This window comes from Monodon monoceros, unplaced genomic scaffold, assembly GCF_005190385.1.
Source record: "Monodon monoceros isolate NGI ecotype Baffin Bay Population unplaced genomic scaffold, NGI_Narwhal_1 Super_Scaffold_11, whole genome shotgun sequence".
Taxonomy (NCBI): Eukaryota; Metazoa; Chordata; class Mammalia; order Artiodactyla; family Monodontidae; genus Monodon; species Monodon monoceros.
Genome location: NW_021703767.1, coordinates 136,571,319 through 136,584,175, shown reverse-complemented (window position 1 = coordinate 136,584,175; position 12,857 = coordinate 136,571,319). Strand labels below are relative to the sequence as shown.

The 12,857-nt window shown below is 41.2% G+C and overlaps 1 protein-coding gene across 1 annotated transcript in view; it reads right to left on the bottom strand.

Moving 5' to 3' along the window:
* Positions 1-12,857, bottom strand: part of KAT2B (lysine acetyltransferase 2B) — a gene marked incomplete at its 5' end in the record, with an annotated part of 101,534 nt that overhangs the window by 40,177 nt on the left and 48,500 nt on the right. Inside the window, 3 exons of the mRNA XM_029213752.1 lie at positions 6,020-6,201; positions 7,693-7,785; positions 12,687-12,832. Coding sequence (XP_029069585.1) covers positions 6,020-6,201; positions 7,693-7,785; positions 12,687-12,832 — 421 coding nt within the window. The remainder of the gene's footprint in view (positions 1-6,019; positions 6,202-7,692; positions 7,786-12,686; positions 12,833-12,857) is intronic.

Here is a 12,857-nt window from a genome sequence, read left to right as displayed (position 1 = left end):
CTTGTCAAGTCGGAAGCAGTGACCTTGGGAGCAGAAAGAGCTAGGAGGTGCATTGATTTTGTAATCCATAAGGCACTTCACATAGAAATGCATCACCTTCGGAGCCAATCTTTGCTGGAAGTTAGCCTGTGGCCCCTAAATGAAGTTAAAATATTTGGAGTTGAAGGCAGGCCAGCTCCCAGGGAACTATTATGAAACTACAAATGTAATCGCAAACCATAATTATCAGTTCAATTGCACGAGGCTTAGGCTATCATAAGATTGTTTGTAAATGTTAATAATATGAAAAGTATGTCCAACCTGCTGCAGTGGAAGATATATAAGGATTTAAGGATTCAGACCAGTACTGTCCAATAAAGCCTCTACGATGATGAGACTGTTGTACACCTGTGCTGATACAGTAGCCAGCAGCCACGTGTAACTACTCAGCACTTGTACAAATGAAGAGCTTAATTATTTTTCTTTCTTCTTTTTTTTTTTAATTGAAGTACAGTTGGGTTACAATATTATATTAGTTTCAGATGCACAGCAAAGTGATTCAGTTTTATATATACACATATATGTGTATATACATACATGTGAATATATAATTCTTCTTCAGGTTCTTTTCCCTTATACGTTATCACAAAATATTGAACATAGTTCCCTGTGCTATACAGTAGGACTTTGTTATTTATCTATTTTATATATAGTAGTGTGTATATGTTAATCCCAAACTTCTAATTTATCCCTCCCACTCCATTCCCCTTTGGTAACCATAAGTTTGTTTTCTTGAAGAGCTAAATTTTTTTTTTTTTAATAAATTTATTTATTTAATTTTGGGCTGTGTTGGGTCTTCGTTGCTGTGTGCGGGCTTTCTCTAGTTGCGGCGAGAGGGGGCTACTCTTTGTTGTGGTGCGCAGGCTTCTCATTGTGGTGGCTTCTCTTGTTGCGGAGCACGGGCTCTAGGCACGCAGGCTTCAATAGTTGTGGCACACAGGCTCAGTAGTTGTGGCTTGCGGGCTCTAGAGCGCAGGCTCAGTAGTTGTGGCGCATCGGCTTAGTTGCTCCACGGCATGTGGGATCTTCCCAGACCAGGGCTCAAACCCTGTGTCCCTCTGCATTGGTAGGAGGATTATTAACCACTGCGCCACCAGGGAAGTCCCGAAGAGCTTCATTTTTAATGTTACTTAATTTTAATCAACTTAACATTTACTTTCAACCAACAAGGGCCTACTGTAGAGCACAGGGAACTAGCCTATGATAAACCATAATGGAAAAGAATCTGAAAAAGAATAGATTTATATATATCAATATATCTGAATCACTCTGCTGTACACCTGAAACTAACACACCATTGTAAATCAACTATACTGAAATTTAAAAATACATAAAGGAAAAAATAAAAATAAAATAAATAAAATTTACTTTCAAATGGAAACGCTGTGAAATATTTTTCCATTAAACAAAACTTTACTGTTTTGGTAGAACCCCATTTATCTTTAACCACTTAAAATTTAGTGAATGAATTAAAATGTGCTTTAAGTATAAAACACACACTGGACTTGGAAGACTTAGTACCAAAAATACAAAAGTAAAATACATCATTAATAATTGTTCATATTGATTCCATGGTGAAGTGATAATATTTTTATATACTGGGTGAAGAAAACATTATTAAAATTAATGTCCTGTGTTTATTTTTTTAATGTAGCTACGAGGAAATGTTAAATCACATATGCGGCTCACTTTTGTGGATCATATTATATCCTATTTGGCAGTGCTGATTTTGTGTCTAAAAGAGCATTTCCATCTATAGGGGTCACAGATGTCGGAGACCCTACTTAAAGACAGATGCTCTTTCTGCTATGGCAATGATAGGTTATAAATACTATCATAAATTCATAAAATGTCCCAAAGTGCTTAACAGGTCATTCACTCTCCCCAGAGTAGAGGAAGGCAGCATAGATTATTATCTAGTAAAAATTTTCAAATAATAGGTTGCCATTCATTTCCTCTGAGAATCATTTTTATAGACCTCAGTTTACACTTTGTAGTTTAGTTTTGTTTTTACTTGCAAGACTAATCTTATTTTATAAATCTGTAAGGGCACAGTATGAAAAGACAGAAGATGAGTCTGCATGTGGTGTTTCGGGGACTGCTCTAGTAAATGACACAGTCCAGGCGTGTGGTGAGACAGAAAGAAGGAAACGGGAATGAATGTGTGCCTTGTCACTGCTCACACACTCCCACAAAGACTAACCTGGAGGAAAAGATTATACCTAAACGACTGGTTTCAGGTCTTCTCCAAAGAAGTGAAAGGACAGCTCAGGGATCTTTGTATGCCTAACGGTGACGGCATGGGCGTGCAACTGACTGATGGTTCAAACAACTGTCTCTGACTTCTTAACGGCATCGTGGTGATTTGCAACCACTTTGCTTTCTTTAAAACGTGAACAGAATTGGAGAACTTGACTGCAGAAGACCATGTCATCCTACCTACTTGCTGGACTGAAAATCCTAAGGTTTTCAGCAATTAAGTGACCTCTCCCAGTTCTCCCAAACTAAAGGCTAGTTACTTTTAGAAACCACACAAGAAGCTAGGTCTCCCGAGCGCCAATCCACTGTTCTTGCCACGCTCTGTGATAAATACTGCCCTAGATTTACACACCTAATTATGAATGCCCAGGAAGCATGGTGACAGGCTGTAACCTCATACAGCAGTAGTTATAAACAACTGTTTCACCAAAATCAATTTAGTTATATCTAACTTGCTCAGTATTCTTACAATGCCATCTCCCCAGTACAGGCATGACCTCTAATTTTGAGGTCTGCACAACTGAGAATCTAAGGCTAATTATTTGTCACTTTCCTTTAGCATATTCTGTTGGTCAGATGTATTGTAAGAAGTCGTATTCCTTTGACACTTTATTTTCCAGTTATTTCCTCGTGAAATTATATTAGCACACCATCATGGAATTCAAGGAATTTCAAAATATTTGTCCAGATTTTTTTCCAACACCACAGTGATTTCTGGGGGACATATAAAGGTATATTTAATATATACTTATATATATTATTAAGGTTAAGTATATTAACATTAATATACCAGATATTTTTAACATAAAATATTTACGTTTTTCCTTAAGTCAGAACAGAGAAGATAAGTAATTTAAGCAGTTCTACTGTTCAGTCTGCATTTAAATTTTTATTGGCTAGATCCTCACAGGTTAGCTTTGTGAGGAACATAATCGTTTTCTGAGTCTATTCTCTTCCACAGAGAATCCTGTTTCTCCCCATCTTCATGCTGATGTGCACTCCACGAGTTTTCTGCCCCTCGGTCCTAATGGCTACAACTGCTGTAAATTACATGCTGAACCAAGAGTCCAGCTCCTGCGGTTCACTGACACGCCACGTGGTGCCTGCAGCTGTAACAGGACCTATTTTGGAGAAGATGGTATCAGTGAGACACCATGCCGCAGCGGCGTGTGGTTTTTTAAATTCCCACGTGGTCGAAACAAGTCTCGCTTGTGATAATGTTCACAGGTTGTTCCTCTCTGCTTCCCTTTCTTCCTCAACACAGCGGTGGTGGGGAATCCCGGGGGTGGGGGAGCGGGGGAGGGGGGGTAGGTGGGAGGCATATCTACCTTCATTCCCTTATTTATTATTTACAGAGGCTCCTGATCTCCGTCCGGCCTAGAAATCGGCAGGTTGCAGGACAGGCTCACTCAAGCCCCTCGCTGCTTCCCTTCCCCACATCGGACTCCACCCTTCCGCCCTCGGCTGGGGCGAGGAGGCGGGGCCAGCCAGGACCCTGCGGCTGTCTCTCGGCGCCCTTTCTAAAGCGACCCTCAAATCCTACCCTCTCATCCCACTGCGCACGCTCCAGCTGAAGAGTTGCGCGCTGGCAGTGACTGAGTTTTGGAGGGCGTGTGTTGGGGGGAAAGAATGAGTAGCATCTTCCCAGCGCCTGTGCTGTGCGCCAGACGCCAGGCACGGGCCACCTCAGGGGACACACAACAGCCATGGGACCGGGCAGAGGAAGAAACAGAAGGTCCAGGAGGCGAGGTGAGAGCTCTAACACACACACAGAACTGGGGAGGGATGGAGCCATGGTTCAAACCCATCGCTCATTCCAGAACTCGACTTCTACTTTTTACGACTCCTTGAGTCTTCATAAGTGCCGCCCATTTCTTGGTAATTCCCAAGTGCTACACAGTATTTTTATTCAGTTTTCTAAAATACAGCATTAACTCCCGTGCTGCTTCACAATTAATTCTCCTTCTTGATGAAACAATTTTTCCTCTCTTAAGGGCGGCAAATATTGGGAATTCCCTGGCGGTCCAGTGGTTAGAACTCCGTGCTGCCACTGCAGGGGTCACGGGTTCAATCCCTGTTCAGGGAACTAAGATCGCACAAGCTGGCACGACCAAAGGAAAAAAACACAAAGACAGACAAAAAATGACAAAAACAAACAAAAAGAGAGGCAAATATTTTCAGGGGTTTGGCTTTGACAGATATTCAGCTTTGTCAGTCGTTCAGATGGAGTTAAAAGACACATATTTTTGAGAGTTCTATTATCTCAACTCATTATAAACAGGAGTAACGATGCTATAGGAACTACTGTTAATATAAAACTCTGAAATGAAGGTGTGAAAATGAAGACATAATTTAAAAAGTTGATTTTGAAGAAATCTGTAAATCTTTACAATTATTAAGATAAAATACTTTATAACTCAAATTGTATATATTGTAAAAGGGGAGAAAAGAGGGAAAGGGGGTTTTACTCATGAAATCAGGTCAGTGATCAGAGAGAAAAGCTTATCTTCAACTACACCCATTCCTCTTTGTCATCCGCTGTTACAGAAAATAACCTTGGTACAAGTGGTCTTTACAAGCTGTCGAAAAACACTGCCTATTTTAAATCGGGGTTGGGGGGGACCCTGAAGCAAGCTTGATGTGCCTATAAAATATAAATGGGAAAAGTTATAAAAAAGGTGAACAGAATGGATAATACAAGTCACTGTCTTACTTAAATAAAAATAAATGTAAGTCATTCTGCCTTGTAGGGCCGATGTTTATGACTCTTAAGTCAATTCTATTATTCTGCAAGTCATAAGTAATAAAAATAAATTCCCACTTTAGAAAAATGTGTAATTCTTGGATGTGTAATCCAAGAATATGTTTGATGTCCACCAATAGGGACATGATTAGGTAAATTACAGTACATCAATTCAACAGACTATAATACAACCAGTAAAACGTCTGAATGGGGGGCAAAAAGGATGCAAATTTTGTATTTTCTTTCATTCTAACAAATGTAAAATATCTGTTTAAAGGGACAGTGACTGTAAGACAATATATATAATGATACTATTTATACCATGCTGCTGGGACTATGGTGATCTTTCCTTCTTTAAAAAAAAATTTTAACACTATTATATTCACGGTCTTTGCTTATTTTTTTTAATGATGTCTCTATATAATAATTACAGAGTCAGTATAATTATCTAGATCAGCAGTGCTCGATAGAAATACCATGCAAGCCACACATGTAAATGTAAGCCACACGTTTAAATTTCCCAGTAAGTCACATTAAAAAAGTAAAAAGAAACAGGTGAAATTAACTTTAATATATTTTATTTAATTCAATATTTCCAAAATATTACCATTTCAACCCGTAATCAATATAAAAATCTATTAAACTATTAATGAAATACTTAACATTCTTTTTTTTTTTTTTTTGTACAGTCTTAGAAATCTCCATTCATGCCAGCCACACTTCAAGGGCTCAGTGACCACATGTGGCTGGCAACTATCGTATTAAAGAGTTCAGGCCTAGATGATTTGGATCCCTCACCCTCCAAAAACATCATGCTATGAATGAAGAGTAGGAATCTGGGGAGTTAAATTAGACGTTCTCTCTAACTGATGGGGTCCCGTGATAACTGGGCAACCCTCTGCTTGCAGAGGCAAGTAGCAGTGTTATGTCTGCAATGTACTTTATGGGCCAAAGAAGAAGAACCGGCCATCTGCTTACCTTGTATAGTTCTCCTTGTATCCAGAAATATCATCGTTGGGAGATCGCAGTCTTCGTTGAGATGGAGCCTCCAGATGCCAATAGTTGATGCGGTTCAGGAACATTTTTGCCAACTCAACTATTGTTTGCCTTTCTTTGGATGGCAGGTGACTAAATTTGTACTGTACAAAGTTATTCACACCCTTAAAAAGAGGAAAGGCAATTTATTCACGCAGCTGTGCAATCCTGAACACTCACATAGTCAGCCCCGTTGGTGGTCATTAGCAAAAGGAAAGACGTTTCTCTATCCACAAAAACCTCTTCCTTTTCCCTCTTAGAAAACAGGAATGCCCAGAAGGAATCATGCCCCAGATCACAGTCTATGAAAAGTGACAAGACACAGAGGCTGTGAGTTGCAATTCTATGCCTGCTGCAATCGTGACGTGCTAAAGAAAAATTCAAAATCACGGACCGAAAAAGTCAAAACCCCATAAACAATAAAATATGGCTATTTTGCAGCATAACTCTTGCTGTACTGTCAACACAGTAGCTCACAAATAATGAGATTCTTGGATAAATATAATGTTTTTACATTCATAAAATTTTAATTTTTGAACTAAACCACTAGAATTTGAACTTCTACTATCACTCTTTCGGTTTTAGTAAACCTACCAAAAGAAAATTCTTATTCAAAATTATGGCCTTTTAAAATAATCTGTGGATTTGTGGATTAATTTAATCTTTCTTCAGCACACTCCCATCTAATTTAATTTCAAATAAAGGAACAATGAATTCTTATTTCGTAGGGATTGAAGACAACATTTTTTTCTATGAAAAACTGACTGATAAAATACATTTATTTGTTTCTGATATCATGTCTTCTGTAATTATTCTCATCAAAAAATTCAGTCCAGAGTATCTGAGATTTACTTAGGCGAACAATGATGGGCCAAAAAATTGATACTGATGAGAAATCCTGACAACACCTAATAGAAAAGGTCTATACATATCAACAGATTCCCCAAGTAAATCTCAGCTTCTTTGCAGGAATCATAATGTACCAAGAAGCCAATTTCTGGAAACAAAATCTCATTTCTTTTCTGTGCTTTTTACTTGACTTACAATGTTTTTCACATTGCTCCTGAATTCCCTCGCCTCAATAGACTTTTCAACAGTGCAAACAGAGGGACAAAGATTTAATTTTAAAACATCAACACCGGGGCTTCCCTGGTGGTGCAGTGGTTGAGGGTCCGCCTGCCGATGCAGGGGACATGGGTTCGTGCCCCGGTCCAGGAAGATACCACATGCCGTGGAGCGGCTAGGCCCGTGATCCATGGCCACTGAGCCTGCGCGTCCGGAGCCTGTGCTCCGCAACGGGGGAGGCCACAACAGCGAGAGGCCCGTGAACCGCAAAAAAAATCAACACCAAGAAAAAGCCCATTTCATGTGTTCTGACGAACTACATGCTCTATTAATTTTTTTCTTTCCCGAACACACAGTGAATTCTGAGCGTTCAGCAACCCTAAGAGACACAAGCTAGATCATTTATTACATTAAGTATTCACTTCCGATCCAAAGGGCCCAAGACAATTCCTACAGACTTGAACATCTCTAAGCCAGCAATGAAGATGAAAATGAGAACGTTTGTTCAGCCTTAAAGCACTAAGAAAGGGGCTTCTCTTGTATCTCTTTACCTGTTCGATGCTAGGTTTCTCAAATGGGGGTTTCTTCTCCAAAGAGCCTTCAACCACAGGTTTTCCTCTTTGTAAAATAGACTTTCTCAAGAGCTGTAAGGAAATCATTAAAAAAATCAGTCAGTGTCACACACGTACACACACACACACACAGAGACACTATGGACTCTCCAAGCTTACAATCTTGCTGGGAAAAAAAGGCCACATTAATCTAGAAAAATGGTACAGATGAACTGGTTTGCAAGGCAGAAATAGAGACACAGATGTAGAGAACAAACTTATGGACACCAAGGGGGGGAAAGGGGGATGGAATGAATTGGGAGATTGGGATTAACATATATACACTAATATGTATAAAACAGATTACTAATGAGAACTACTAATGAGAACTTGCTATATAGCCCAGGGAACTCTACTTCACTTCGCTGTACAGTGGAAATTAACACAACATTGTAAAACAACTACACCCCAATTGAAAAAGAGAAAAGATTACAAATATTTTCTCCCATTCTGTTGTTTGCCTTTTAGCTTTATTTACGGTGTCTATAATTTTTTTTTATTTTAATTTACTTAATGTGTCAACTCTTCCTCTTTTTATCAGAATTTAGGTCTTAACGATATTTCTAAATAATATTAATAATGTTGTCTTGCTTAATACTAATAATATCATAAAAGTATTACAAAACCTTAAAAAAAAAAAGAGGCTACATAATGGAGCTGGGCCAGGCCATACCATGCTGTCTTCCCACATACAAAAGGAAAAAAAAAAAAAGGTTGGCAGAAGAGAAATTCCAAATAAGTTGCAAAGGCAGTAAGTGCAGTATAAAGCCCAGAGGATGAGAGCTCAGAAGTCTGCCTTACCGAGGGAAGATGTCACAGAAGAGGAAGGGTATAAACTGAGTCTGGAAGGGAGGACAAACATGAAACAAAACAAGAGGATGGAAAAGCATTTGCAGGAAGGTGAGGTAGGAGGTCAGCCTTGGAGGGAGTTTAAGGGCTCAGTACAGTTGAGGCTGCATCAGTTGGAGGTTAGAAGCCCCATTGAAACTTTGATGTTATTTTTTTCCTAAGATATTTAATCAACCAAGATGTGGATTAAAGGTAATACGTAAGAGTAACAAATTTAGCATTCTTTTTTGTTTGTTTGTTTTTGTCTTTTTGTTTTTGGTGGTGCCTTCTGCATGCACGCTGCAATCGTGACGTGCGAAAGAAAAATCTTAGTTCCCTGACCAGGGATTAAATCTGCGCCCCCTGCAGTGGAATGAATTCCACTGGACCACCAGGGAATTCATTTTAACATCTTATTTTGAGACATTTTAAGCTTAGGCTTTTCTCTGAAATACACAGTATCTCACAGCACACACACACACCCACACACACACAGCCTTCAAAGGGAAGCTACCATATTCTATTTATCTTAATTACATGTTAGTAAATCCTTAGGTCCACAACATGGGTGACTACCAGGTAATGCAATTTGCCTTCACGCCAATGACCAGAGCTGGGAGAAGCTAAACACTTTTCGTGTTCTGGGCAGCCGGGAGCACACAGCAGCGCCACACCTTTCCTGCTCACTCGCCCTTCCCCACTCTGTTCGTGCCTTCTGCTGACCCAGAGGCTGATGGGCACTGCACTCTCTGACACGCCCATCCAGGCCACTGCAGGTGTGCTCATGCTCTGGATGGCCTGATTTAAACCCCTGAAAGGCCGAGGTCCACTGTGTGCGCAGGGGCTGTGTGTGACGGCTGTGTGTCGCACACATAATCCAGGGCCCAGGCTCTTCAGGAAGGAATTCCGTAGGGCTCTCAGTTGGCAACTTCCACTGTTGAGGTCTTTTTTTCATTTCCTCTCCATCCACAGAATGCAGGCCAAGTGTTCTGGCATCTCAACGCCCATAAAACAAAAACGTCGCTCTTAATCCCTGCCATTGGAATTTAAAGCCCTCAAAGAGCAAATATCAGAGAGTAAAAAGAACGCAGAACCACTCGTTAAGACCTAGTTTGAAAATAAATTTGATCTTGAAATTCTTCACCTTCAACCTTTGCTTGAACCTTCAGTAACCTTTACACATGGGCCAGTTATGATATACGACCATGCATTCATTCATTCACTCACTCATTTATTCATGTATTTATTACATATTTATTTATTTATTACACATTATTTACATCTTTCTCTCCTTTCTCCACTGATTGCCTTTTCAATAGAAACAAAACATTGCAAACTTTCTCCCAGGAGTTAGTGGAAACAGACGAACCCCCAAGGTTGAAGAACACCCTGTATGCCCCCTGAGCTGGGTCTTATAAGGGCCTCATTTCCTTCTAGAGGTGCCATATAAATTACTCACATGTAGTATTTGCTGATCTTATCAATGTATCATGCCCATCTTTACAAAAATAAAGGTGCCAAATGATAAGTTGTTGTATGTGTTTCTAAGGATATAAAAAGACTGATTATCAAATTTAGATACAAATAATTCTGGCTGCCTACGTTTTTGTCCAGTTAAAGTAAGACCATTTGGGAACTTGACCCACTGAGGGTTTCAATTTGGAGGTAGACGGATGAACTGAGGAGGTGTCGAATCTCCGCTTCTTCATCTACAAAAGGATGAAGCTGGGATAAATAGGCGTATACGAAGACTTTAATAATAGCAGCAAGCATTTGCTTCCTGACTTTTGCCAGGCACTCTCTGTGGTTTTTTATCTGTATTACCTCATTAATCCTCCTCTTGAAGTAGGTGCTATCATTGTCTACAGATAAGGAAACTCGACTTGCCTGAGGTCACATTTACTAAGTGATGAAGCCAGGATTGGGACCCAGCTATAGCTGAGCTCCAGAACCACGCTGACAAACACTAGGATAAAATGAGCTTCAGGAAGCAGCTTTTCACCGAGTTCATTTGCAACCTCTAAGGCAGAAGAAGCTTCCAAAATGCTACTAAAATGCACAATAACATTTTAATTTAATTTAATTATGGAGACATAAGAGACACAGGAACTCCTCTTCCAAAACTAAGAAACGGATGATTTATAACTTATTTGCCCCAAGAATGACTTTGGGGGAGGAGAGGGGAGAATGCTGAATATTCTGGATTTTGTTCTCAAGAGCAAAGATATTTGCATGGCTAAAGATGAGAGAGGTAAGAAAGGGAGAGAGAAAACATACTTCAAAGCGGAGCAGTGTTTTCTGGCCTGTTGGTTGGTTATAAACAGAACCTAGAGGAGGCCGACAGGATGGAAACCTTCCCTTCCAGCAGGGCGGTGAGGAACCACCCGCCAGGGAGCTGAGTTCCAAGACAAATAATAGCTGCAGTCATGCAGACGTTGTTTTCCTTCAACTAAGGCCTTTTTCCAAAGAAGCTCTAAACAGTATGAACCTGCCAGGGTTCAGTCCAGATGACTCAGGCCTCACGGTCATGTCAACAAGTTGTCACCTGGAGCAGCCTGGCGCCTGCTAATGGCTGTGGTCTCTCTCCCTTGCCTTCTCCTCCCTCCCCCTACACCCCGCCCCAACATTTACCGTTTTAGTGTTAACAGCCCCACGTGACTCCAAAAGTTGAAAATAGAATTCCCTCTCCCACTCCTGTCCCCCATCGACCCCCAAAACCCCAGTAGTACAATAAAAAATAAAAGTTAATAAAAGGGGAAAAGGGAAAATTACATATTTCAAGTAAATTCAGACCCCTCTGCCCTCACCAACATTCTAAGAATTGGGTATAAAATTTGCTCTGAGATTCCTAGCAGCCAAAGCAAAAGAGGAAGCTCAAAGGAAAATGGATCTCTCCTTGTCATACAAAATGAAGCCCAGCCCTCATTAGGAGAGGCAAACTTTTCCAGGCTGTAAGCCCCGAGGGGAAGGGGAGTGTTTGGGGTTTTGTTTTTGTTTTTAGAGATCCTTATAAGGGTTACACAATACAACATAATCAACAGTGCCCTCAGTAGCAGGTTCTGGGGCTTTTTAAATTATTCCTTCTGTCGGCCTCCTTTGTGAATCTATTTTTGGCAACCTGAATTTCCTCTCTCCATTTTCCCACCCCCGGTTTCCCTCCCCACTCTGTCAGTCTTGATCACCATCACCAGCGTGGGGAGACCCATATCAGTGGGAAAGGAGGGGCTTGGGACCCAATGGAGCTGAGGCAGAGGCATGAAGAGGCAGAGGCGGGGAGTGGCAGCAGTGCTAGGTGACTGGTGTCAACAGGCACAGAGAACAGCGGTAAGACGCCAAAACAAATCTGGAAATTCTTGATTCCTCCCCTTGAAGAGTCGAGGTCTTAGCAGCATCCCTCCAGCCACTTCTCCTGCCTCCCCCTGCCGCCTGGGCCCCACCATGCTGAGGGGCCATGTCCAGCTCACTCGTAACATGGTCTACACCCCCTGCCTGGAAGGCGCTTCCCTGGCCCTTTTCAGGGATGGCTCTCATGCCCCCGCTGTGGTTTCTGCTCAACTGTCATCGCAGACAGGCCTTTCCTAACTGCTCTTCCTTAGCACCAGGTTGCCGCAGCCCCCCGGCATCCCTGCCATTCTGATGCCACTTACCCTGCTTTGTCTCTCTTGACAGCACTTATCACCACCTGCAAACATACTGTTGACTTGTTGATTGTCTGCCTCTCTTACTGAAATGTAAACTCCATGAGGGCAAGGACTTTGTTTTGCCCACTGATCTATCTCTCATGCCTATACGAGCGCCATGCATAGAGCAGGTATTTGCTAAGTCCTTGTTCGATGGATGGATAGGCAATGGAAAGAAATCTATAAGCACATAAAGATATTCAACTCTGTGTACAAGTAGGAAGGCTCTCGAGGAGAGTGATGTGCTCAAAGTACGGTGGGTCATTTTAGAGAGTCCCTCACGGAGAAACACATGCTTCTGCAAACCCGAGGGCCAGAAGACATACCTAAGCTGAAAGCGTTCCCACGTGACCTGGCCCATTGATAAAGAGCATATTTGAACAGTGAGAGAAAGAAGAAAAGCCCTTCAAAATGTGGAAGTCTCACCTTGAATAGGTAGAAATATACTTGTTTGGTATCTGCATCTTCTTCCTTGTGGACACAGGTAAAGAGATATTCCACATCCAACACGATTCCCAGGAGTCTGTTCACTTCTTCCTCTGACACATTCTCCAGGTGGGAAACGTGAGCGGCTTAAGAGAAAGATCAAAGGAACAC